The sequence below is a fragment of the Mya arenaria genome, chromosome 1 (genome assembly GCF_026914265.1).
Source record: "Mya arenaria isolate MELC-2E11 chromosome 1, ASM2691426v1".
NCBI lineage: Eukaryota > Metazoa > Mollusca > Bivalvia > Myida > Myidae > Mya > Mya arenaria.
In genome coordinates this window covers 12729655-12756070 of record NC_069122.1, presented here as the reverse complement: position 1 = coordinate 12756070, position 26416 = coordinate 12729655, and the positions used below count along the sequence as shown (strand labels likewise).

Below are 26416 nucleotides of genomic sequence, written 5' to 3'. Positions count from 1 at the left end.
TGCCTTAACCACTAAGTCACCAGGACTTATACATAAGAGATGGATATTTTGACCTTTTAACAATACATTGATAACATGATATGATAATGTCAATCAACCAATCACATAAAAACGAAACGCTTATAGCCATTATTAACGCTAATAAAAACTGTCTTGCCTTCAAAAACAATATTTGAACAAATTGGTACATGTATCTTAGTTTTAATACTCTTAATTATTTGCCACACTTTATTTCTCTCATCATACAAAAGAATTTCCTTTTACAAAAACATGACAGAGTCTTTGTAGTAGCTATTTAGAGTAGTTCATGCAATTATATATTTGACGTCGTCAGCGAAAATGTCGTCAGGGAAATGTCTGAAACATTGTTACATTTTAAATTAAGCAAGGTGAAATTTAACTTGCCTCACAAGCAGGCAAACATATCTATTTGACATGTTTTCAAAAAAGGTCCATTAATTTCATGTTACACATTGTTTTATGTTTGTTTTATAATACAATGTCTAATGGTTAAAAGTTGTTTTTTGTTGGTAACGTCAATACCTTAAAAAACAAGACTCATTTCTGCAGACAACATCACATATTGTTTTCATAATGAAACATTTGCAATCAGTTAAATTGATGAAAACTTGAATTAATGATAAATAATAGCTCATCATATTTCATCAAAATGTGACAGATAATGCGCCATTGTGCCAAAAAGCCTTTCAGTAACGTACACTATTACAAATTGAATGATTTATAAGGCTTGGATTTAGAACATTCTGTTAAATTATTGAAATATATATATATATATCTGTCCATAAAATTTTTGTTCATAAAATTAAAAGTGACACTCTTATTCAAAATCAATATATATACATACACATGTATATTTAAACAACATAAATTTTGACTGATAACCCTTTTACTACTTACTAAATGATGCATTTATGGAAAATATTAAATACTGATAACAATCTTGATTGTTACCGTGTGTTTAATCGCTAAAAACGCAAAAATATTAAAGGATTGGTGAATGCAAGTTTTACTGTGATTTACTGTTATACCATGTTTTCTTCACCTTTCTTTCAAATTAAACTCGGTATCATTCAGAAGAAGCATTGTTTTTGACATTTATTCATTCTTTTTGGTATTTTTAAACAATTGTATTAATTGTAGTAAATCTTATTAAAATCTAATAAAAGTAAAATAACTCAATATGCATGAAGACTGTTGCTAACATAAACACAGTAAACGACTCTCTTTAATACCGATTGGTACTATTTATTTTGACACAGTCATCAGACATGCCAGCTTGAATTTAGATCTAAGAATTCTCAAAAGAACGTTGATCACAGCCAGGGCATCACGCGGTTTACCCCTGATTGCTGTAATATTCCACGGACAAGTCCTTTAATTCAATCGGCAGAATATGACCAATAAATCATGAATAACAATCATTCTGTATTGGTCCCGGGATTCAGAGACAGAAAAGGGAAAATATGTTTGACATTTCTTATTATGGTATTCACAACAAGAACAATACTTAAAGGGAAGTATCCTTGATTGACATCCCTTCTATATTTAAAGGAAACATGTCTTTAAATATAACATAGTTTTCATTGTTAAATGCTCAAGCTCCATTTTTTGTTTTAATTTCATTTATTGATAATAACTTTCAGCACACATTGTTGTTGGCCATGTTTACATTTTATTACAATATAAACAAGGAAAACATTTTGATTAAGTTTCATGAATATTTGACCATGTATAATGCTTCTAGTTTGTTCCAAAGATTTGACCGAGTGACCTAGTTTTTGACCCCATGTGACCCACTTTTACAAGTGGTGGAGATTTAATCAAGGGGAACATTCTGACCAAGTTTGAACATTTTCTGATCAATGTCTACCAAGATATGGTTCCGGACGGAAAGACGGACTAACCGACGGAATGACGGACAGACAGTTAACGCCAAAACAATATCCCCCTCTCGAAACCTTTGATTCGGCGGGGGATAAAAAGCAATAAAATAATTTTCTTCAGGGAGTACCCCAAACCCCACTAACAACATTTTAAACCAAGGAGGGGGCGCATGTCTTATAAGCTTACACCCCTTTGTAACACCCTCTGACGTCAAATCCTGGATCTGCCCCTCGCTAATCCTTGAGACTGTCATAATTCCTTTAAAGGCAAAGCTCCTTTTCGTTACAAAAAAATGGGGACAGTCTCATGGATTGAATGTGTTTCATTCATTTCTAATGATCATGACCCAGGGATATTTCCGTGTAAACAACGCCAATATTACAGGTAAAAGTCGTTGCCATTTGAACTGAATACTTGTTACAAATAGTTTCATGTTTCGAGGCTCCAGGAGGTCGAAATTTGGCATTCGGTAGAATTCATATTATTTTTATTTCCCAGGACTCATATTAATTTTAATGATAATAACAATACACTTTTCCAATATTTATGGGTGGGACACCTTAAAGTGAATTTTTCCTTAATGACGTTGTGTGATCATAAGATTAAGTCATGCAAGTCTGACTTCTGCAATGTTGGTCCGGACCTAGACAGCCGATGTCAGTTTTCTATAATTTCCAGACATTTACATTACAATATATATAAATTAATTTAGTTCTATGCCCCCTGTAATAAATCATTCTTCATATAGGTCAATATAATTGTCTTCCCAATTTCAGACATACAGACTCGGGGGGGGGGGGGGGGGGGGGGGGGGGGGGGGGGGAAATAGTGCTGTGCAACAGTTTTGTAGTTGTTTTAAAACTCATTGCACATTATAGATTGAATATCTGTATACAAATAGATCTCATGTGGGTCTTCCATGAATTAAAACATCAGCATCGGCAATTGTTTAGACCTGGTTTATTCTTTAGATGGGGTCTAAATAAACAAAACATTTGGTTCGGGTTACCTGCAAATAGGCGCTGACCCTACCACTTTTAAAGGCCGGAGTTGGTAAAATAAATAATCAAAAAATTGATATTTTGTTTAAAACTTTTAAAGCTTTAAACAGAAGATTTCTTCAAATATATTTCTATGATAGAAACATTCTTACATAAAGCCTTTGAAAAAAAAGCCTATCAACACTACCTGTTTTTTAAAAGGAATTTTAATTCACAGCTGTAACCCTAACCAAACCATTTATTTGTTTTGGCCTTGAATAAAGTTAGCCAAAATGTTTATTGATTGGTCAGTAATATCGAATCATTCCAGTTGACCAATCAAACTGTTTTTATTTGCAAACTACTAGAAAAAAAAGATAACAGTTACTGTATAAGGATGCAAAATGATAACCTATCCATGTATTATACATGTAGTTAGCCTATGGGTGCTCTTCGGTCAGTTGGCGACCATCTGAGACTCACCCAAGAAGAAATGAGTTTGATCCTCATCCAAGGTTAAACTTTCTCATGGCCCCACAAGTGGATACTCCATAGCAAATCTATAAGATATTAGCTTTTGCCTCAATCAAGCTTTATTTTATGCATTCTAGTGGTTTATTGAAATACCATGTTGGATCATTTCTCAATAAACTCACAGTTTGAATCAGTGATCAGTTTATCGAAATATGATATCACCATTTTCTCAAATTTTACCTGTTTCGTTGTAAAAATGCTAACATAAACAGTCATACAATGCCAGGAAGGAAATGCAATGATTCATTTAATTTCATTTTCGGTATGATGTCATTTGGTTGAAATTTCATCTGTTTTCCTATTATAGATATCAATTAAATTTTGTTTTAGTCACATTATATTGAACATGAAATAAAAAGAAAAAAAAATGTTTGTTTCAGGGTTAGGAATCAGGGCTTCTAAAAACCGGCAATTTGCCGGTCTGGACCGATTTTGACCAAGCCAGACCGATTTCAGTTTCAAAAAGTGTAAAAAAATTGGTCCGAAATTTTCTCATTTTTTTTATAATTTTGGTCCAAAACGACTAAGACAGTAGAAATTGTAATACACAAACATTCTTGGGTCATTCACACATTCAAAATTACCCCCAATAAAGTGTCCTAGTTACAATCGGATCAATGCGACCAGCTGCTTTTTCCGCAACGCTGAACACTCGATATCTGTTAATTAGCAGACGCTTGCAATAGGTCCAATCGCGTGTATTGGTAGGTCGCAGAAGACACAATTAAACAAATTATGTGTTAATTATGTGTTTGCAGTTATCCCGATTAAGTTTTAAATTCGGTCCATATTTTCATATGGCAATATTCTATGTCGTCGTTGATCATTACATGATATATCCGTTTGTTGATTTCCAAACTGTTAAATTTAAATTGTAATAAAGAAGCATTGCTAGTTAAAAACGGTTTTAAAGATAAATGTAATTGTCATTGTTAATCCGCGGAAGCATTAAAATTCTGAATTAATTAACCTAATCATATAGGATATCAACAGCGACACGCTTGATTAACTACAGAGTCTGATAGCTGAGTGCGCTGCTTACATCATTTTAATTCACAGTTACTGTAATGAAAAATTCGTTGTCGATATCAAACTTATAGCTTGAAGCCCCGGTTATAAATCTAGATATATATTATTATACAAGATTATCAGTTAAATGTTGACCCGCTGTAGATGCATTAAGCAAATAAATCATAATACTGTTAATATTATCACTCTTTGTCGTCTTCCCGCCAGCCGCAGTTAATTTACGATCGCAGTCGTACTTGTAAGAAACGCCACAGAACTCGATGAGAATCTCATTCGAATTAAGCTTGTATCAATGACTATCTAAATCGTGGTTCTAGAGCCCTCTTACGAATTGCCACATCACGAAAAAATATTGACAAAATACACGTCGCGAAAATGTGTGACATTTCTATATAATCGGACTTTGTTTTTTTTATTTAGAGGGGGGGTGATTTTTTTTGGGGGGGCGAGGGGGGTTGTCGCCGGGTCCGGACCGATTGAGGTTCCAAACTTTTAGAAGACCTGTTAGGAATTGCAATGTTATCACCTTGTGAACACTAAAAGTAAATATTTCACTCATGGCAAACCCATTCATAAAGTATTACTCCTGGTGCTGCATGCAGTAAGTGGATAATAATATTATCTTAAACTGAAACATTTATCCTCTATATAATTTCGACAATTTTAATTGTTAAAATAATTAAAATGTGGAAAACATTTAAATATCAGTAGCTGTAGTAATTTTAAGGCCTATAACAAAACTAAGTAAAAATAATTCCTCTTTTCATTGATTTTCCTCATTTTGTGAACTTTAAGTGCAATTTTGTTGTTACCTAATATAGAAATAAAAGTTGTTAAAACAGTACTGCACTGAACCCTCCATCTTGAAAACTTACGCTTTAAGCTGACATAAAGACTCCATTAAGATTGATAATTTCGTTTTCATGCTAACCATTACTGAAAAAAATATGCTGGTGTAATCACATTACAGTACTACATGTACATGTAATGTACCTGGTGACCTCTGACTGCAGCCTCATGACCTTCTGACATGAGGCTATTTACAACTAAATAATGACCATTTACACCAAGCAGTCTCCATCTTGCCCCTGGGCGCATGGTTAAATGTAACACATTGACGTTTGAACATGTACATGTTGCTGGGCGAACGAAAGACAGCTCTAACTGCATGAAGTTGTAAGGTCATTTAGATCACTTTTAATTTCATATAAATTCCCTCCAATTGAGTATTTCTTATACAATGGCCCAATTTAAGAATAGTCATATAATTGTAGAAAAAGTGAAATTAGATAGGTCAACATTAAAGTCATCGAAATTGGACTAATCGAAAGTCTATTAGTTTTTATATTGGTATTCAGTAATGGTTATTAAGGTTGTTGGAATGTAACTTACAAAAAAAATGGTTTGATGCCGGTGCCTTACATAACCATTTCTTTTGTGCAGTATGTACATACTTACAACTTTTAACTATTTAGTGTTCTACATTTTATGGTGATAACTACATTAGCAGGCCAGCCACTTTTTATATCTACTGATTCACCTGATTTAAATAATAACGGGCTGAATGCTGATTTACAAAAATAAATGTATTGGCAAATTTGAAGGACTATTATTGCCTCCAAATTGGACAAAAGACATATGTTGACCACTAAAAAATTGTAAGGAGCATTATAATTGCTATCTACATGTAACTATCAAGTTCAGATCAAGCTAAGCAAACATTTATTTACCAGTGCATATCTTATTGATTGCACACTAAAATGTTCTTCTTTTAACCATTGGATTATAAATGCAAAAAAATAATTTCTTTAACAATTAATGACCTTTAATTTATAAAAATAAGACGTTGAACCGACAAACTTATATGGGTGATTACATGCAACACATTTTTATGGACACGGCCCAAAACGCCTAAGAGTGTTATGACGTACACTTTAAAGATTAATTTCATAATTCACAAAACATTAAACAACTAAAAGTCATGCAGATAATGAAGTTAACTTTGCTACATGCTTTGGGCCTTAATAACTGTAACTATTGTTGAATATGCTTCAGCGCGTCATGAGAATGATATATATACCTACAAAAAAGTGAAAATGTGGGTCAGAATAAACACCTTAAAGTCGAAAACAACTGCAATCACAAAGATGAAATTTTATGTGACAGAGTGCATTCTTTTCACATTCATTCCTATAACACTGTTGTTGTTTTTTCAAAATAAATGACAAATTTGGAAAATGAACATTGTTTTTTTTCTTTTGAGACTCTTTTCTTAGAATTGTAAAAAATATATGCATTTTAGAAAAAGACTCATTACATACTGTAAATGTCCTAATAAATGTGCATGACCTAATAGTCAAGCAAGGGTACTTTCATGGGCCTATTTTCTGATTCTGCGACATGAACAATGCTTATTATAAACTCAAAAAAGGCAATCAATTGGCGGCCATTTTAGAGCACCTGATGACATTGAATAATATTGGGTACGTTTTTTCCCTTTATGCATGACAATGTGATAAGTCATTCCTCATTCATGCCGAAATTTGTCCATTGAAATACACCTGCCAGGGTGTGTACACTGTGAGCTACAATGCAGCTTATACTGATAGGATTTTCAGTTTTTACACAAATTTTGCGGATTTTAAAAAGTTCCTGAATTGAATTCATGGTTCTAAAAAAGACAAGATTTTTTTTCACATCGGATAATCATAAGTTACAACACTAGCTATCCCCACGCCCTCATCATTTAAAAGGACATATACGTTATACATTATTTTACAGACCATGTTGTGTTGTCTTACTTTATATAGAAATATGAAATATTAACAGTTATTAGTGTGTTAGCATGTAGTTAACAAACTACTGGTGTCACATTCTGACATTTCTTACTGTATGTACAATAACTTGAACAATAACCCATAACTCATCAAGTCCAGAAAAGAGATATTTAATGGTTACTTTTATGGGTTGAATTGTAGAAAACATAATAATATTGCAATGTGAAATACAAAACTGTAGCCAGCAATTTGAAGAAATATAAGAATAAAACATATTGTTAAAAAGGACCAGGTAAAAAACTTTGCTTCCATGGAAATGAATTAAAATATCATAAATTACCATAACAAACAAGTATACATGTTTTTATATAATATATTAAAAGACATTGATCAGTAGCATTTAAAATATAACTGTTAGTTCCACGCATTTACATGAATTGGCTCCATCCCCCTGAAAACTTTCATTTTACTGAGCTTTCGAAATGTCACACTATAAAATTGTTGCACATTCCAATTAACCCTTTTAATCAAAAGTACTATTAAACATCTTATATGTGTACATATATATAGGAAAAAGTATGTATATATAAGTATATTAAGGTATCAATTTAAAGTGTAAAAAAATGTCTCGTGTGACCTTAACCTTTGAGGTATGGACCCGATCAAGGTCACTGCACATTAAGGTCACGAGGTTAACATTCGTCTCAACCGAAAGACAACATAAGAAAGTTATAGCCCGGTCATGAAATTTTAGGGACAGACAGACAGACGGACAAAGTGTGTTCCTATTATTCTCTCCTCGCTCGAGGCAGAAGTTTTATAAGGTGTTATCAGGGCTCAACTTGGGAGACATGGGCCCATGATTATATAAACCATGGAAATAGGTCGAGTCCAGTAATAGACATAATTAGAGGCACAAGGTACAAGGGCCCAAATAACACTGAGTGAGAAACAAAAATCATACAAATACTGCACACAGATTACACGAGCATCATTCAATCACATCATGAATGTTCTTAACCAAACTGATGTGAAATTCATTAAATTAAAAGATAATAAATCTGAAATGCCCAAATTTCACAAAAACCTGTTGAATTGAAAAAAGACCTGTTTAAGGAAAGAAACATTTCCTCCCATTTTCTAGTTCAATCAACATTTAAAATGGCTGTAAGCTGCGTGGCTCTATTTGATTCAATAAAAGTTTTTGTTCCGACCAAATTAACGAGAAAGTTAATTTTCAAATTCAATTATATTTCTTCTGAAACATTACCAAATCCAAATTCTTTAAGAATCTTTGAAATATTAAAACAATGAAGCGAGCACAGCATGTCTAAATTCAACTGATTAAAGTTACCATTAATGTTCTTATTAACTAGCGCGCTCTAAAAAAAGACGTTATATTCATCGATCGAGCAGAACTTCAATATTCCTGTGTTTTTTTCTAGGGATTCCAGAAATTGGGTCTTCTTTAGCCTTTCATATTAAATGTTAGAGTCATATAAAGTGTTAATAATGCACATATAAAAGGACTATAAAAACACATTACTTTTGTATTCCGAATAACGACTATAAAAATTAAGATTTTTTTCTTGTGTATTTCTGGGGCCTTAAAAAATGCTGCATTGACCCTCAGTCTAAAAGCATTTAGATATAAATATACATACCCCCGGTTATACATAAAAATGAAGCCTAATTTTTCCCTAATATAGTTTTTATTGAATTCATCCCGACCTCTTTAATGACAGCAAATAGAGTGATGTTTATCAATAACTTTTTAGATTTTTATACATCATCAATAATTTTTAACAAAAAAATCTTGAATCATTTTTATAATCAAAGGTTCATAAAACATCATACAGCCAGAATCAGACAAAATCATACTTGAAAAAAGTCCCCCTGCACATCTATCATGACAACTACGGTATAATTCCAGTTCCAAGACATGGAATAAAGATTGTAATAAAAATGCAAATAATGTTTTGATGAACGACAATGAGTTCATCTTCAAATCACAACAGTTGTTTACGAACAAGACAATGGGGCAATTACATTTCTGCCATTATTTTCGTTGAAAATCAAGGAATACCAGAAAAACAACAGTACGAGTCATTCTGTGCCATTTACAGGGCAAAAAAAAATGGTTTTGTTAGGGTTTATACATCCTTTTTAAAAACAGGTGGGGTACATTGGTAGGCTTTTTTTAGGCTTTATAATGTAGGAATGTTTTTGTCATCATTGGAGAATTGTGGTAAAGTAATATTCTGTATAAAGCTGTAATATTGAAGGTTTTAAACTACATATTGAAAAAAATAACACCCTCAAAACTAAAAAATAAGTATATTTTTTTATCAACTGACTATAAATACGGTAGGGTCAGAGCCTATTTGGTATGGTCGAGTAAACCAAACAAAATGTATTAATTTTTAGGCCTTAAAGCTGGCCACTCGCATAGATTATCCGTTTTAACAACTGTTTTATTTTTTGTCTTGAAACAAGCCAATTTATGCGAAAGTGCAAGAAAACCAGTGATATAAGACTCAGCTGACAAAACATCGGTTGCAGATTTTCATATTGAAGTTCAAAATGCATTTTTCTTTAACTGTTAGTAATGCTTTTAGCCGTAAAACAATAATTTTCAAACGGAAATATGAAAATCTGCGATCTGATCTTTTGTCCACAGTTTTATATCACTGGTTTGCAACTACAGTACACTCAACGAGTTAGACCCACTTTCTGTTTCCCTCCGCGGATTTTCGCTATCGCAGCCAACACATTGATTTTATTGACTGTCCGCGTTCCTCGGAGTTTGAATTTCAGGCCCTCTGAGGGTGATCAGTTGACCGAAGAATAACGAACCCGGCGTTACTTAGAGGGATTAACTCGACACTTGATAAGAATCTATGCTAAAGTTATTTTATTTTTTATTAAAATTATCAACCGATTATGAAGGCTCCAGTAAATTGCTATAATTCTTTTCCCTCTGCCCGTTTTGCATGAAGTAAGCTTACCACAAGAATGCAGTCGTATTTCACTAGTTGCACATGCATCTTATAAACATGTTTTTGCTAATGACAGAATACATTCATTTGATAAACACAATTCATCCAAGAAACGCTAGGTTACACATTTTCGGAAAATCAGGAGGTCAAATACGCGTTCAAAGTTCACAGCGCATGGTTTTGAAGGCCTCCTTGCCTCGTTTTCTGTGGAAAATTCCATTAAACGTCATAGCTATTTTTAACCCCCAATAACAAATAGTATATTCAACATTGTATTGATCACGCGCTTGACGTCAGAGGTCATGGTTTAGAATCGTGTAAATAGTAGGCTGCTTTATGATGCAATAAAATTAGTGGCAATACTTTAATGACTCAATGTTTATTATTCAAGACAATATTAAATTGGCGTTTACGGACACAAATACAAATTAAACCTTGGTACATCTTTTACGCTTAACAATGTGTATAAGCATAAAAATAAATAACTTCTAAACAAGAATGATTTCTTGCTTATCTGATCAGACTCGGAGTTCTGCCGCGGGATCGGACAGTTCTCAACACTATCGTTCATATAAAACTCGGCGGTAAGCCAGCCACTCAGAGGAACTCGGGGGGGGGGGAGGGCAATAGTTTTACCCACAGAGGAAATCTGTGATCATTGACTTTATCCCTCGGAGTGAGCGAGGAAAGTGGGTGTAACTCGTTGAGTGTACTGTATTTGCGCAGAAATTGGCTCATTCCAAGACAATCTTTTTTTTAAAGTTGTCAGTAAATCTGTGAAAGTGCAGCTTTAAAAGATAGAACACTCACAGTTATTCTCTAAAGGATGTTACTTAGAACTGTGGTGACATTTTAATTTAAATTTAAATTTCACGAATTCACACTTTTATGTAATCATGATTTAATTGCCATGAAATCGGGCATTTGTGAAGTTAAAATCATGAAATTGTGAAGTTGATATTGTGAAATTGTGAAGTTGGCATGTCAAAATTGTGAAAATGAAAACGTGAAAAAATATAAGGGAATTGAAATGAAATATTGATTTATTAAATGTCGGTCTTTCGTAGAATGTGATTAAAATTCTTGCCTGTTTTCTATAGATATATTTAAGGTTTTATCAACTTTTCCAAGTCCCGTGAGTCATCAGATGGATTTCAGAAAGATTCTAAGTTTCATATTGGTATATAAATTCAGGTAGTTTATAGTAACTACCATTTTTTAATCAGCCCTCAAAATTCAAGTTCAAAATTACATGTTATTCCTTTTATTTGAATTTAATCTGTAAGGAGCAATTTTATGCTCTAATTTCATATGACATTCTTACATACATGTATAATTTAAATATGACGCAAATGAACAATGATGCCGTCCAGTTAACAAAATAAGTTTGTAAACATAAGTTATGTAACAATACATTATAAACTATTTCAAGTTTTTGCATTGACAATTCTGTTAAACAGCAAACACATTTGGCCCATGAAGCTTAAGGCATGAACTGCTTGAAAATTTACCAAAATATCTAACTAATCCGTATTAACGAACCGATATTTGTTACAATTAAATTCTTGCCCTCGTTAGGATTTGGTGACCTATGCCAATAATGCAATAGACAAAACAAAATACCTGGCTTTGATTGGCTTAAGTTTAAAGTGATAATTAATATATTAATTGAACTTAACTGCAATATTATAAATACCGGCGGTATGGCACTTTTTTGGCTAATTTAAGTTTCAATGGGGTAATTTCAATGTTTTCTCTCCAACAACCTGGAAAAAAACCATAAAGGTTAAGTAATCTTTTTGTATGAGATGTATTTAATTTTCTTTGGATTTTTTCTTTATTGATATTAACAACTTGATATCCAATTATTTTAAAACAAAAATAGGGGGTGGGGAATTTTAACAATTATCAACAGTCTCAGACTTGCACTTAGTCACTCACCCTGTGTCAGAAGAGGAAACAATGAATACTTTAAGTCTTGCCTATGTACATCCTCCTTACAAACAGAACGCACTTAAAATTATTACTGAATAAGATAAACTTAATTATGCGCAAAATGGATCATACCTTAGGCATGAAGCTGACATATTTTCAGTATATGATAATTACAGAGAGCATGAATAATTAAAGTTAAGTTAACAAAACAATGGTAACGATCCGTTTTCCTTGTATCATAAGCTACAGAAAGCATGAATAATAATAAAAAATCTTTTACCCTGATACAACAAAACAATGGAAACGACCTTTTTTCAATTTATCAGAGCTACAAAAAGCATAATTAATACCATAACTTTAATCATACTACAAGGTAAGGTAATGATCCGTAGTTACAAAAAGCATGAAAATTTAACATCATTTAATTAATAACCATATCACAGTAGAATGGTTGACCTGTGTTATATCTTTTATGTGGCATACTCATTTGTTTGCATGATTTTTTATGTTTATTTCAAACACTCTGGATATGGCCTGTAGCCTACCATAACTGGCTAAAACCAATGTCGTGTAATCTGGAGTTTTTGTAACCTCCACTTCATTAATTCTTGTTAGACATGCTCCGAATATCCTCATTATTTGTTAACCTGCAAAATTTTGTATAACTGGTAGAAGGGCTTACTCAGCGAAATATGGAAAGAGGCCCATGGCCTTTTCATTTTGGATATATTAACACAAACAGTTAAAATTTCTGCAGCTCCCTGCACTTTTCTGGGAACCCCTACATTTTTCTGAAGCTCCCTACCCTTTTCTGCAGCCCCCAAGTCTTTTATGCAGCTCTCTACCCTTTTCTGTGACTCCCTGCCCTTTTCTGAAGCTTCCTACCCTTTTCTGCAGCCCCCATTAGTCTTCTATGCAGCTCCCTACCCTTTTTTGTGACTTCCTGCCCTTTTCTGCAGCTCCCTACCCTTTTCTGTGACTCCCTGCCCTTTTCTGCAGCTCCCTACCCCTTTCTGCCACTCCCTACCCCTTTCTGCCACTCCCTACCCATTTCTGCCTGACTCCCCACACCTTTCTACCACTCCCTACCCCTTTCTGCAGCTCCCTACCCCTTTCTGCCTGACTCCCTAGCCTTTTCTTCCACTCCCTTCACCTTTTTCCACTCCCTATCCCTTTCTGCCACTCCCTACACCTTTCTTCCACTCCCTACCTCTTCCTGTGTCTCCCTACCCCTTTCTGCCACTCCCTACCCCATCCTGTGACTCCCTACCCCTTTCTGCCACTCCCTACCCCTTTCTGCAACTCCCTACCGTTTACTGTAGCTCCCTGCGCCAATTTTAAATTCTAGCAAAAACTTATATAAATGAATAGAGTTTAAATTTGGTGTATGGTCCATTCACCATTATTGATGAGTCATAAGATGTAATTTACAGTTTTAAATGAGAATTAACCATAAATTCATGGTTGAAGTCCCGTGTTGTACCAGCACTGCCTGTCACAAAGCAAATAGTGTATGTTTAAGACATGCAGTCATAAATGGACTTGATGAAAACCACTGTTCCCTTTCCAGTACATGTTTCTACACATGAATTGCATGTTTACAAGTCGATTCAAATTCTAGTTTAATAATATTGGTCAATTTGTGGATGCATTAGTCTTACATACACCTTGCAGTTCATTTTACATATTTTTGTACATCATTAGTTCACATAAACAAAATTTCATGTTATAACAGTGAAACATTAAGGTTTTAAGTTTGGTCATGTAATATTTTTAACCTGACTCATAATTTATTTATTTTGAGTTGCTTTAGAAGTGATCTACAAAATGTTAAGCAGTCAGCCTCTTATATCGGCCTAACATTATTCTTAACATCAAAATGTCTCCCCAAAAACAACAATGGTGACCAACCTCTATCCATGAAATTATCAAATATAAACAGAATTGCAACAAGAAACCAGAAATTGGGTAGACATTTAAATGAACAATTAATGAAAATATACATACCTAGTAGTCTTTTTTAATAGAAAAATACGAAAAAACTGCGAAAAATAAATACATTGTAATTAAACTATGTGGTACTTCAGTTAGTTAGTTTCAAAATTAATGCATTGTACACATCGATACCAAGTTAATGTCAGTTTTCGACAATTTTAAAATGGGACCATGATTATGAACTAAGTCTTAAGTCTGAGTCTAGATTTAGACTCATATGTACTGTTATTAAATTACAAAGAATAAATTCTTTAAGATATATGAATAATTGTACAATTTTGAAAAATTATATAGTTCAGCACAATTTCATCATCAAAACTCAAAAAGAAAAAAAAAGTTTATAAAGAAATAAAGATTTGCAGTTTTCCTACCATTAGCCAATTCAACTCAGACTTGAATCTTTTCGTCATCATGGCCCCATGGTCTATTTGAAACAATTCTACTTTTTGCATTCATTCACAAAAAAGTATTTAAGCAACCTTGAGCATGATTCAGGAAATTCTTTTCATAGATATAAATTATTATAATGGTGTGGTTTACCTTGATTTTTTTGTTATTAAAAACAAATAAATATGTCTGAAGTGAAATTACAATTCAGCATGCAACAGCGTATCAATTATTTTCAAATAAAAAACGGCATTCAACTTGCAGTTATACAACCAGATACATTGTACCATTTCATATATATAATATATAATATACATAGGTGGAAGTTTGAATTTTTCAAAATACTGAAAATATGGTGTTTACATATAGGGAAATGCCATTTTTACAATACATTATATAGGATAAATATTTTCCAAAATACTGAATTCAGTATCAATACTGAAAACTTTCACATATCTGCAGGAACAGTTCAATATATACTTCAGGTTCAGTTCATTTGTTAAGGTTTTATGTACCGTGAAGACCTAGCTAACAATATAAATTATACATACATGTATTAGCGTTTCTGTAATGCATATAAATATTTTATTTACATGAACCATTTGATCAAGCACATTTGAATTTTTTTTGGAGTTTGAAAGAATTTTATGATGATTTTTATAGCACAACAAAATCTGCGTTGAACTCGCCAAACCTTGTTTTATAATTGTGAATATAGAACATTTAAATAATGAGACCATTTACAGAGAGAAGATTCGCATGACTTACACTGTATGGATTAAATTTATAAATAAACTATACATATGTATCACCTGACCATTATTGGTTACGAAACAAAATACTTTACATAAAAAAGTATGTCACAGAATGATTCAACAAATTGTTTGAAATTGAAGCTTTCAGATTTGTAAACAAAATAAGCTTATGTAACTCTCTAAAACTCATTTAAATATAAAATCAATGGTATTTCACAATAGAACAAATAAAAATGTTAAAATATAACAGCACTGCTATGAATAACATGCAGAACTCCACCTGAATTAATCAATTCTGATTATTCAAGAATGATATTACAATAACAGGATGTATATATTACCAGTACATAATACATTTTGTAAAGTACTAGAATTTTCAGCAAAACTAATCCTTGTCAAAATATGTGATAACTATCTAATTTCATGATATTAATAGAAAACAGGATAGTGCAGGTTGATTTAAAATTTGATACTGCATGACTTATATATCATGGCTGATCTTTTGTATTAGCCTGAACAATTCATTTGTTGGATCGAGTTTTATTTTATATAGAAATATTTGAGCACATGAAAGAGTATTTGTAGTGAAGGTTAATTTCAAGACCCAGAACATAAATATTTTGGTAATAAGTATATAATATTGTCCTGCGCTACATCAAATGTCCTGCATTTAAGCCATATTGGTTACAGAGAACATGACCTGCATGTTACAAAGTGTTCATGTACACTGCAATGTGCATTCAGCTCAAGGAAACAGGCTCTGATTCAAGGAAATATATTCACATATTAAAATGACTATTTAAACCTTACTCTGAAATTCACTTCCAGTATTCCTTTTGGGGCAATGGCAAAACTGTGTGTAAGGCCTTTTTCTATAGTTCCCACGGGTCCGACTATCGGACTCAATATTTCACATAGCCAAATATAAATGATTTTTTTCCCAGTCTGGAGAAAAGAAATCCCAATCACAAGTCTAAAAAATATTAAGAATATATTTTTTTTAAATATGAAAGTCTTTTTACCAGTTAATTAATGGTTCATTCAACATCCTAATGATTTATGTGATGTAGAGTTTCTGAGATTATTGAAGTCAGAAATCGTTGTTTTTCATCACATTCAGAATCAGTATGCAATATTAACTGGACATGATTTATTGCAATAGATATTTTTACTCACACGGATTGATATTTCAGCCATTTCAGGTCTTTTGAAAGGGGAAAGAAAGTAATATTCTAATAATTTCTTCATTGGCAGGGGACTGAAAAGGTTGTTTTGTTAACTGTAATTTTTTCTAATTGTTTTGTAAAGTGATTACTTTTTCTCAAAATGGCATATTTTCAGTCATCGAATTTAGACTATTGGATGAACAAGCCCGAATTCTTATACTATTGTTTAGCATCAATTTTTTTAAGAAGCCCTGCTATATAAAATTCAGAATCTGAGCAAGCCCAGAAGGCATTTTACCAGTGCAGGGCTTGCTGGCTTGTGTTACTTTCGACCACTGTATTTTGCAATGCTATTTTCCAAAAATGTCTAGGGCCATTTCCCCAAAATGGTCAGAAAAAAGCCTGCAAGATTACACTAATGTCTGGGTCATTAAAAGGTCTATAAAGAAGTTAATAACACCTACTTTCAGACGAAGAAAAATTGCTACATAACTTATATCTTGGTATGTAGGAAACTTTAGTCAGCAGTGATTTGTCGTCAGCCATTCTACAAGCATACTTGCCACAGTGAATGCATTAATATCATGAATTACTCGAGCCAAATCAAGCTGTAAATTCTATTCTCTTACAGCAACAAACCAATGAGACCGCCTTAAGTTGGTCAATAAAGAAGGAAAACAAATGTGCCAATTCACAGCTTACAATTGCCTTCCAAGAGCCCAGACCGATTTTGTTCCTCTTGACAAATATGTTTTCCTAGTGTCAATGGAAAACTGTCCCTTAGCAGGGCAAGAAAATAAGAATTGATGGCTTCGTGATTAAATTTACCGTTACAAAAGTGAATTGCTTCTACCACTTTTTCCTAAAATGAACAATTTCCGTTCTCTTGTGAGAACATCAATAGATTTTGATATTTTTAAACATTTCTTTGTTAGACAAAATATTGAATTTAACTTTCTGCATAATTTTGTTCATGATTATCCAGAAATATCATTCAGTTTGTCTTTTATCACCTGCTGGGTACAATAAATAATCAAATACAAAACCATGAGTCTTAGTAAACAGCTTGCAACATTGATAAAGGTTTAATATAATGGCCTAAAATGATAAATTTGAACTTAAAAGTCACTCATTATAAAAATAGTGTTTTGGTAACTGGTACTCGATAAACCCTTTTTAAGAATGGACCTTGATCATTTTTTCAGTAAACAAATAATAAAAAAATATATAATTTATTGGAAACAAAGTCCATGTGGTACTATTATTTGGACAGATTAGGCTTTCTGTATGAACATTATTGTCACCATTGGAGAATTGTGGTAAAGTTCTTCTGTAAGAGCTTAAAAGGTTTAAACTTTTTAATTACATATTGAAACACACACTTAGATTTTTATTACTTAGTTTTATACCAACTGACTAGGGCTGTAACGATTCATCGGTGCATCGTGGAATCGTGATTCGGTACTCAACGATATACTGTATCGTATCGCATAAAAAAAATTGTGTGTGAAGCATATCGTTATATTCGTTACCTAGACTTAAGATTTATATGTTTAAAACACTTTAAAAACATCTTTGCACGATCCGGTCAATTTGTAAACTTTCATTTTTAACTGTCGAAACAGCGAAAGCCACTTCAGCATTTCCGCAAACAGCATGTAGAGCCTAAGCAAAATACATTACAACTAGTTATCTTACTTATCAAAGTACACCGTGTTTATTTTTCAAACTAAAAGGAAAAATGAAAATAAAATTACTAAAAAATTTGCAATTTCTTTTTCTTTTTTAAATTTGATTTACAAAAGATATGAAAACAACTGGAATCTGCCAGCTAGCTGTATGCGAACATGCTGATGAAGTGGCTTTCCCTGTTTTGACGGTTTTCAGTCGTCTGCAAAGTCAAGATTGGCGGAAGGAAATACTACCAGTAGTAAAGAGAAACCCTAGAGAAATGCGCCGGCAAAATATAAGTCCAAACTTTGGGAGAACTTTGGTTTTGCAAAGTAATACAATAAACTAGTTATATGTAAACTGTGTCTGGCCGAATTAAAATATAATGGAAACACTACAAACATGACCACGCATCTTCGCCGATGCAAAATAACAAAAACATTAAAAATATAGTTTTGGTAAGGATATGCTCAACAGTTTATAAAATAGGCAAACATTAAAGTCCTACATAAAAAAAAATATATATCTATATATATATATATATATATATATATATGCGTATCGTGATATATCGTGAATCGCGTACTCCGTATCGTATCTTGAGTTGAGTTACGATACACAGCCCTACAACTGACTATAAAAACAGTAGGGTCCCCTCCTATTTCGTAGGTAGGGTTTGGTAACTCGAAAATGTTGTTTTTTAGGCCTTAGTAACAAGATAATACAGCAGACTTGATTTTTTTGTTTCTTGGCAACATTGATGTCAGAACGTTCATGAACGTAAAAAAACATATAATGATATACATATAAAAAAATGGACAAAAATCCAATATAAAATGTTTTCCATACCCACCTACAGGTACACAACCAAGCCTTTATCTTTGTCAGCATGTTACAGGAACTACAACTTTTTTTTTGGCCATATATATTATGTAAAAACAAAACTATCACTAGTGCAAATGTATGCATAGCTTGATGTTCAAATTGAATAAATAATTAAAATTTTATTTCTATGCAACCTTAGTCCAAATAATTGTACGTTGACGGATTTTTTTTAGATTTTTTATTGGCAAATCCTTCACGTACAAATTGTTTAGTATCAAAAGTAGGTAGTTGTTCCGATCAGGATTCCGGGTTAAAGCATATAGCGTCTATAAAATATCATAAAAACAAGAAATATTACCAGATAATGTTATTTTATATTAGTTCCGTACACAAAAAATAAATATCCAACTTATAATTATGAGTTTGACGGCTTTTCTTCATTTCATTCTGTCAAAACATAACGATATATACATGAAGGGCACCTGCAAGGCTTCAGGGCACAGTTTTAAATCGCTCGGAACATTTCGGCCATGGCCGAGTTGTTACGATTGTATAACGAGGTCTATCTCGAAGCTTTGTCGGAGGAGGCCGAGTTATTACGATTGTATCGAGTTGTTCCCCTTCGCATAAAAGTTTTCTGTGTCAGTCAACTTTCGTTTTATTGGAAAGGTAAACAACTTGTTTTAATGCATTAAATGCTTGTTTAGTGCAAAATAGCATTTCACTTACATGGTAAAATATGAATATAACTCTTTATGATCAATTTCAACCATAAAATACTTCACTTAAAACAATTTCAATATTTTTAAAACACCCCTGTTTTTTGCACATTCCCGTTTAGACGTTAGGGATTGGAAGAATCCCGTATAACACGTCTAATATTTTAGACTATATGCAACCTGTACAAACTCAACAAACAGTAAACATATAACAAAGTCATTGATAGCTTGATAACAAGTGGGAGCATACATGTAGTTAAGACACACATAATTCAATTTAATAGCAACAACTTCAAGAAGCTAGCTGATTTATTATTTATAACATAGGGCTATAATAAGGTGGTCTTGGCAAGAATCAATTCTTAGTTTAATATAAACATTAAACATTCCATGTTTTAATGTAAAGTAAAAGCCCATTTGTTTCCATAGGGTTAACTCATTTGATGTACTCTATATTTTGTATCCTTTAATCATTTCTTCAGCTTTATAACACAGCAGAAAAGCAAATAGTGTATTTTATTATTCTGGTTATACAGCCCAGTCACAAGACAAGTACATGTGTACTTGAAGTAAGGTTTTGTTAAGTCAGAAAGGTTACAATTATACAATGTATCAGGTCAAGAGTTATATTGCTACAACAGTTATTTTCAATTAGTCTTAATGTGATTTTAACAGGTCATTAAATTAAGCATATTGTCAGATCTTGCTCTAATGGTTTAAATACCAATGGCAATCAAATTCATTTTCAGAAGTGTTATGACAAGGCCATTACTATTCAAAGATTTGTCTTCAAGAAAAATTGGCATGTATTTGTTTAACAGATATTTATTTCTGTTTATCAGTTTTTTTTTAATCTGATGATTTTACTTAGTGACACAAATTGAAGAATTTTTTTGATAGTGTTTATTTAAGTTACTTCATAAACCAAGTTATTTTTGTTTGATAAATATGCAATGATACACTCACATGTTTTTTTCTAACATGAAAAGAAGCAAAACAAACATTCTTGAACATTGAAAATGTTACATAATTATTTTATGATTCAGACTTTTGAGAACATAAACACAGGTGAGAAAAAATGGAATGAAAAAAAACCTGCTAAATGAGTTATAACATCTGTTATTATGAAAACAAATCGCATAAAAGCACAATCCTCACCTTTATTTGCACGTAATGTTCCAATCAAACATGAAAACACAAAAATTATCACAGTGCATTTGGCATCCATAATCCTTCTTTTCGCCATATTTGTTAATTTAACACAGAATATGCAACCAACGTAAACATCCAAGATATCCGATTAAAATACCTGTTATATTTGGTAAACCTCGTTTCAATATAAAAGGCTTCCCTAATGGACAGTAACGGTTATACAACACTTATATTGCGTGCGAGACGCTGAGCGCAGAAAAGCATTTTGATGTTTGAACATTGAACCTGCGCGCAATAATAGTAATTCTTACTTTATTTACAAAAATAATCAGGATACTAAAGTGAAGGCTTTGTTACTCACAGATGTAGCGGACAATCCTGTGTTTTACATGTTCTTGTTAAATTTTATAAAACACAGATATAATTTCAGATTTGCAAACACAGTTGACATCCCTAGGGTAAGAACATCCATATATGGCAAAAATTCATTTCGTTTTGAGGTTGCCCAGGTGTGCAACAACCTTCCAGATTAACTTAGATATGTTGACATTTTAAAGAAATCAAAAGACGTATAACACCTAGTCAGAACCAAAATACAAGTGTTTCATGTGTCGTTTAAAATAACACCGTACATAGTTTAATAATAGCTACTAGTACTTTGCATTTTGCCAATCTCTAAATATCTCTTTTATGTAACCTGTTAAAATGGTATCAGTTGTATTTCTTGTAAAATGAATACTTTGAACAATATGTATTTTCATTTTTGTTTAATTAATATTTTTTTAGATTGCTCTAAATTGTATGTATTTTTGTTTGGGTAGTGTTGTAAACAAGTATATGCAAATGTCTGAATTGTAGAAAATGCTTAAAAGTTACTTTACCACAATTTCTATTAATGTAGTTTTTAACCTGATCCTATATTGAATTTTATTCTAAAAATGCATCTTTCTTTTCATTTGTCACATTTTCCTCGGACATGTCTTTAATACCATGTGCTTTGCGCTATTATTTTTTTTTTAAATCTGCTTTTGTATCAATATTATTTGCATTTTTGGATTTTAGCTAAAACTATTTTTCGAGTATTAAATTCAGACATAAGCACATCATTTGAATAATCTTGTAATTATAGTATTACTAAACAAATCTTCTTGTCAACAGTGATACTTTTAATTTTCTCAAAGTTTATAATGCTCTATCTATTTAGAAACGATGTATTTATAAGCATTTAATATGATATTATCAAGTTTTAACTATTTTTCTAATACTATTTAACTTTAACCTTATTTGAATGCATTTATTATTTAAACCATGATAACGACGGTTTATAACAAAGAGCATGTCCTCTCTTTCTCTGTGCTTCTTTTCTCGGACCTGCAAGGCTTTCGGTTGTCCGTTTAGCGCAGTGATTGGTGCTATAAGTATCTATCATGTGTTTCCGGTACGGATAGAAAAATCCGACCCGAGGGCATGCGCGTAAGCCGGTAACGTATATTTTCGATCCGGACCGGAAAAACATGATTTATATTTTTCTTGCATACCTAAAATTATGAATTTATGGAAAAAAAAATGACGTAGAAAACCAACTTTCGTACATTTACACCAAAAAGCGCGTGCGACGTTGTTTACTGACGTCATAGAGCGCAGTAATTTTAATTAACTAAAAATAGCGTTTTTTTACGATGAATTATTTTCAATTGTAATTAAAAGACTTGCAAACATATATATTTGATTGCGCTTTATTGAAATATGGTGATAATTAAAGAAGTCCAACTTCAACACAAATTATTTATTTATGAAACAACGTTTCGGCCATTCGGCCTTCATCAGGTTGTATGTATATAATGAACAGGAAATGACGTCAACATCAAATGACGTCAACGTTGATAATGGCATTCTATATCTTTCATAAACCATACAATAAATGAAATAAGAAGTGGCGCGTTGTTGCGCGTGACTCTTACATACCCCATGTAAGATGGGTTTTTCCAGCACTGGTCACATGACCGGAAACACACGTCCGGTATGCAAGAAAATCGCTTCTCACATAGGCGACCCAGTTTCGATTCACGACCTGGGCGCATTTGAGTTTGGTTCGTTGTCACCAAGCCGGACAAGTGGGTTTCCTCCGAGTACTCCGGTTTCCCCCAAAGCAAAAGACCACACTCTCGCGTAACATTTTTGCCAACGAGAGTGATTAATATAATATTGTAATACTTCTTTTTCAATCGTTGTAAAATAAATAAGTTTAAACTAAACTTACACCCGGATTTGAGTGGCGTAGTTTCTTAGATTACCATAATTGAGATCAATATTCAATGCGTGGTTTCGGACAAAAAAACTAAGTAGATGGACTAAAACAACTATTACTTTTTTATTTACCGTGTCATTTAGGTAAACTTTGCATCTTCGGCAAGGTCAGACAATTTTCTTTCTAATGATATAGCTTGTTAGTGTCAAAAAGTTGAATAGTATAAGGACGAGTTAATAAAAGTGTTGGTGTTGAAACGGTGACTAACTTAATCTGATTTTCCCAGGATATAGGGTGCCATTCATAGCTGCTACACATCTAAAGTATTCTCTTTCGGATTCACACCACACGAACTGTTAAGGATTAATATCAGAACATAACAGAACAGAACCAAATGTTTATTTTACAATTTATAACTCACTGTTAAAAACCCAAGAAAAAAAATACTAATTTTGCAATGATAATTAACAAACATGTTATAATATATCATGAAAACTGCAGATACTTTTGAAAAGTTATCTATGTAACGTATGTAAGGTTGCTTTTAAAGGTGAGTTTATGCATTTAAGTTTCATACCTTCAAAGTCATGATACAGAAAATGGATAATCTTACTAACAGAGTTTATTGTCAGAATTAACTAATGATTTAAATGGTGTCATACTTTGATTTTAACCATGGCATCTAGATAAGCATGTCGTTTATCATCGTACATTGAACAAACTAAAGACAAAATATTTATATATCTATTATTTTGTAAAACAATGTAAATTGACAATTTGAACGTTTCCTTAAACAAAAAGAGGGATGAATTTTCTCCATGTTAGCCCGCCAACCTGATACATCTCGTAATCTTTTGCCTGAAATTGGGGAAAATACACGAATATTGAAAGACTCTGGAAAAAGCCATACGCCAGCAAAACCGGATGATTGACGGATTATTTTTTACTTTAGAGGTCCCTGGTCCGTATTACAGAAGCATCTTAAGAAATTTTTAACATATTTTAACTTAAGTGTAAAATTTGGAATCATTATATTTCTTTAATAAACTAGTTCTTAAAAATGGAGCTTTCAATTTTAAAAACTTAAGTGTCCATATTTTAATTGCAGAAAATACAATACGCATAACACGTTCTTTAAATAAAATAAATCGGTTAAGGAAATTGTTGAATTTAAGGAAAAGGTAAAATTTTAACTTAAGATGCTTCTGTAATATGACCCCAGTGTTTACTTTGTATGTTAAAATTAATATCCTTGTATTGTTCCTCGATAATTGCCCCAATAATACAATTGTATCATTTCACATTGTAAAACTTGAGAAAAATACTTGTTAATACAAAGTTGTTGCTCAATATACATGTATAATGGAAATTTGCCTAGCTCTCCATAAAGCTACAAGGAATTTGTAGAGCCTTTGACGTTAAGTATCCACATGCACAATTTATATGTACTCTTTCCATTACCTTCGCCTGAATATAGCCCCAAGTATAAGATAAAGAAACATAAGCAACAAAAAGGTTAAACATAATATCAATGGGGGACCTGGTTACACTTGAGCAAGGCCTTGAGTGAATTGAAAGAGGACAATGTCTTGCCCGCCAGTAACATACATTATCTGATCTATTAAAAAACGAGTGGTATTATACTTTAAATATGTCAAGAAATAATGCAGTTATATACTGACTAAAGAGAATTTTGAATTCGAAGAATATTAATTTAAAACACCTGCTAAGTTTTGGAAATATTTAGTAAAATTCAGAACAAGATATAGTCGACTACCAATTGAAGTAGGAAGCTGGAATAATATAGTACTGAATGATAGAAAATGCGAACTTGTTCTATGTCTTTGGCGTTTGCCCATTGCCACTAAACCGGGTTTATGTTTAAACTTTTTGCTACTGAGCATGTTTCTGTAGCTTTTTGCATAAATATTGGTGATAAAATCAGTATTCAATGGTGATCAATTTCATTATTTATTACAATGTAGTTATTTTGCAGAATATAGAATCAGATTTATTGATATATATATCCAAATGTTTTGAAATTTAAAGAAATTATGAAAATCAATCCTAATGATGATTTAAAATTTATAAAAGTATGTAAATTCCTCAAGTGTATTGTTAACAAATTTAATTTAAGAATGTAACATTATGTTCTCCTCTGCATATATTTATATGATATGTTTGATATCAAAGTTTCCATAACGTAAAAGGGGTTCATATTAAGTAAATCTGTATTATTATTATGTCCAATATATTTTGTAATGCCTCATTATGTTGTATAGTTTAAGTATTCATGCTCCTTTTGTCACGTAGTTATGACATGAGTGATGTTAAATAAACTTGGAAAATTTTGAACAATGTTAAATTGTACAAAAAAATCACCCCTAAAAAGAAATACGCAAGAATTCCACGAAGTCTATAAATGATGTGTTTTATTTCCTAGTCCATTTGGTATATAGCTAAATAAACTTGATAACTTAGAAAAATACAAAACCAAAATAATTAAAAGATTTAACAATATCTATAACAATCTCTACAGCTTGATCATTATTAGATTTATCCCTTCTACCAAAACGCCCACCATCATTTAAGTCTTTTCCATTTACTACACAAATTATATACAAGTACTTAAATTATTCAATGGTCTGTGTTTAACAAGCCCTCTGTGATCTCGGACAAAATAGTTGCGTCATTGACAAACAGCAATAAAATTAATGAGATTTCATCAGTTGTCAGAGTTGCATTAAAGGCCTAGTTTAATCCTTCTGGTGACTCCCCCACCCCACCCCCCAAAAAAGAGAAGAAGAAACGTGTTTTGTACACAACCTCTGTGTATTGATCTTAATCTAATTGCCTAATTGTCTTATCAGATCTCCGACCTGAGTATCCAGCTGTACAGTTTTGGAGGTTTCATTATAGAAATGGACCCTAAATGGCCCTTGGCCAATAAACAAATAAACAGGAAATTGGCCCCTACTGTGACATCAGTGCAATTAGCATAAGATGCACAGCAGGGGATTGTCATGCCAAACATTCCTTAAACTAGGCCTTTAAGACCTTTTTGTAAAGGATGTTCAATATCAATGAGGCAGGGAGAGAACCAAATCGGGGAGATTATATCCCCTTAAAACAAACCAAAGTTACTGTCATAAACGTCTGACAAGGAACCCATGTGTGTTATGAACATTTTCATTTCACTATACATCGACCACCATAAATATCCCTTTTTAGGCTTTCGCATTTCACTTAAAGGCCTAGTTTAAGCCTTCTACTAGTGACCCCCCCCCCTCCCCCCAATCGGAATATAGTACACAACCTCTGTGTATTGATCTTAATCCA

At 32.4% G+C, this 26416-nt stretch overlaps 1 protein-coding gene across 9 annotated transcripts in view; it reads right to left on the bottom strand.

Moving 5' to 3' along the window:
* LOC128213170 (plexin domain-containing protein 2-like) overlaps window positions 1-20990 on the bottom strand; it is an 88144-nt gene extending 67154 nt beyond the window's left edge. For all 9 annotated transcript variants that reach the window (XM_052918756.1, XM_052919076.1, XM_052919161.1 and 6 more), the window contains exon 1: window positions 20836-20990. In XM_052918756.1, coding sequence (XP_052774716.1) covers window positions 20836-20923 — 88 coding nt within the window. In that variant the 5' untranslated portion in view covers window positions 20924-20990. The remainder of the gene's footprint in view (window positions 1-20835) is intronic.
* Between the last annotated feature and the right edge of the window lie 5426 nt (window positions 20991-26416).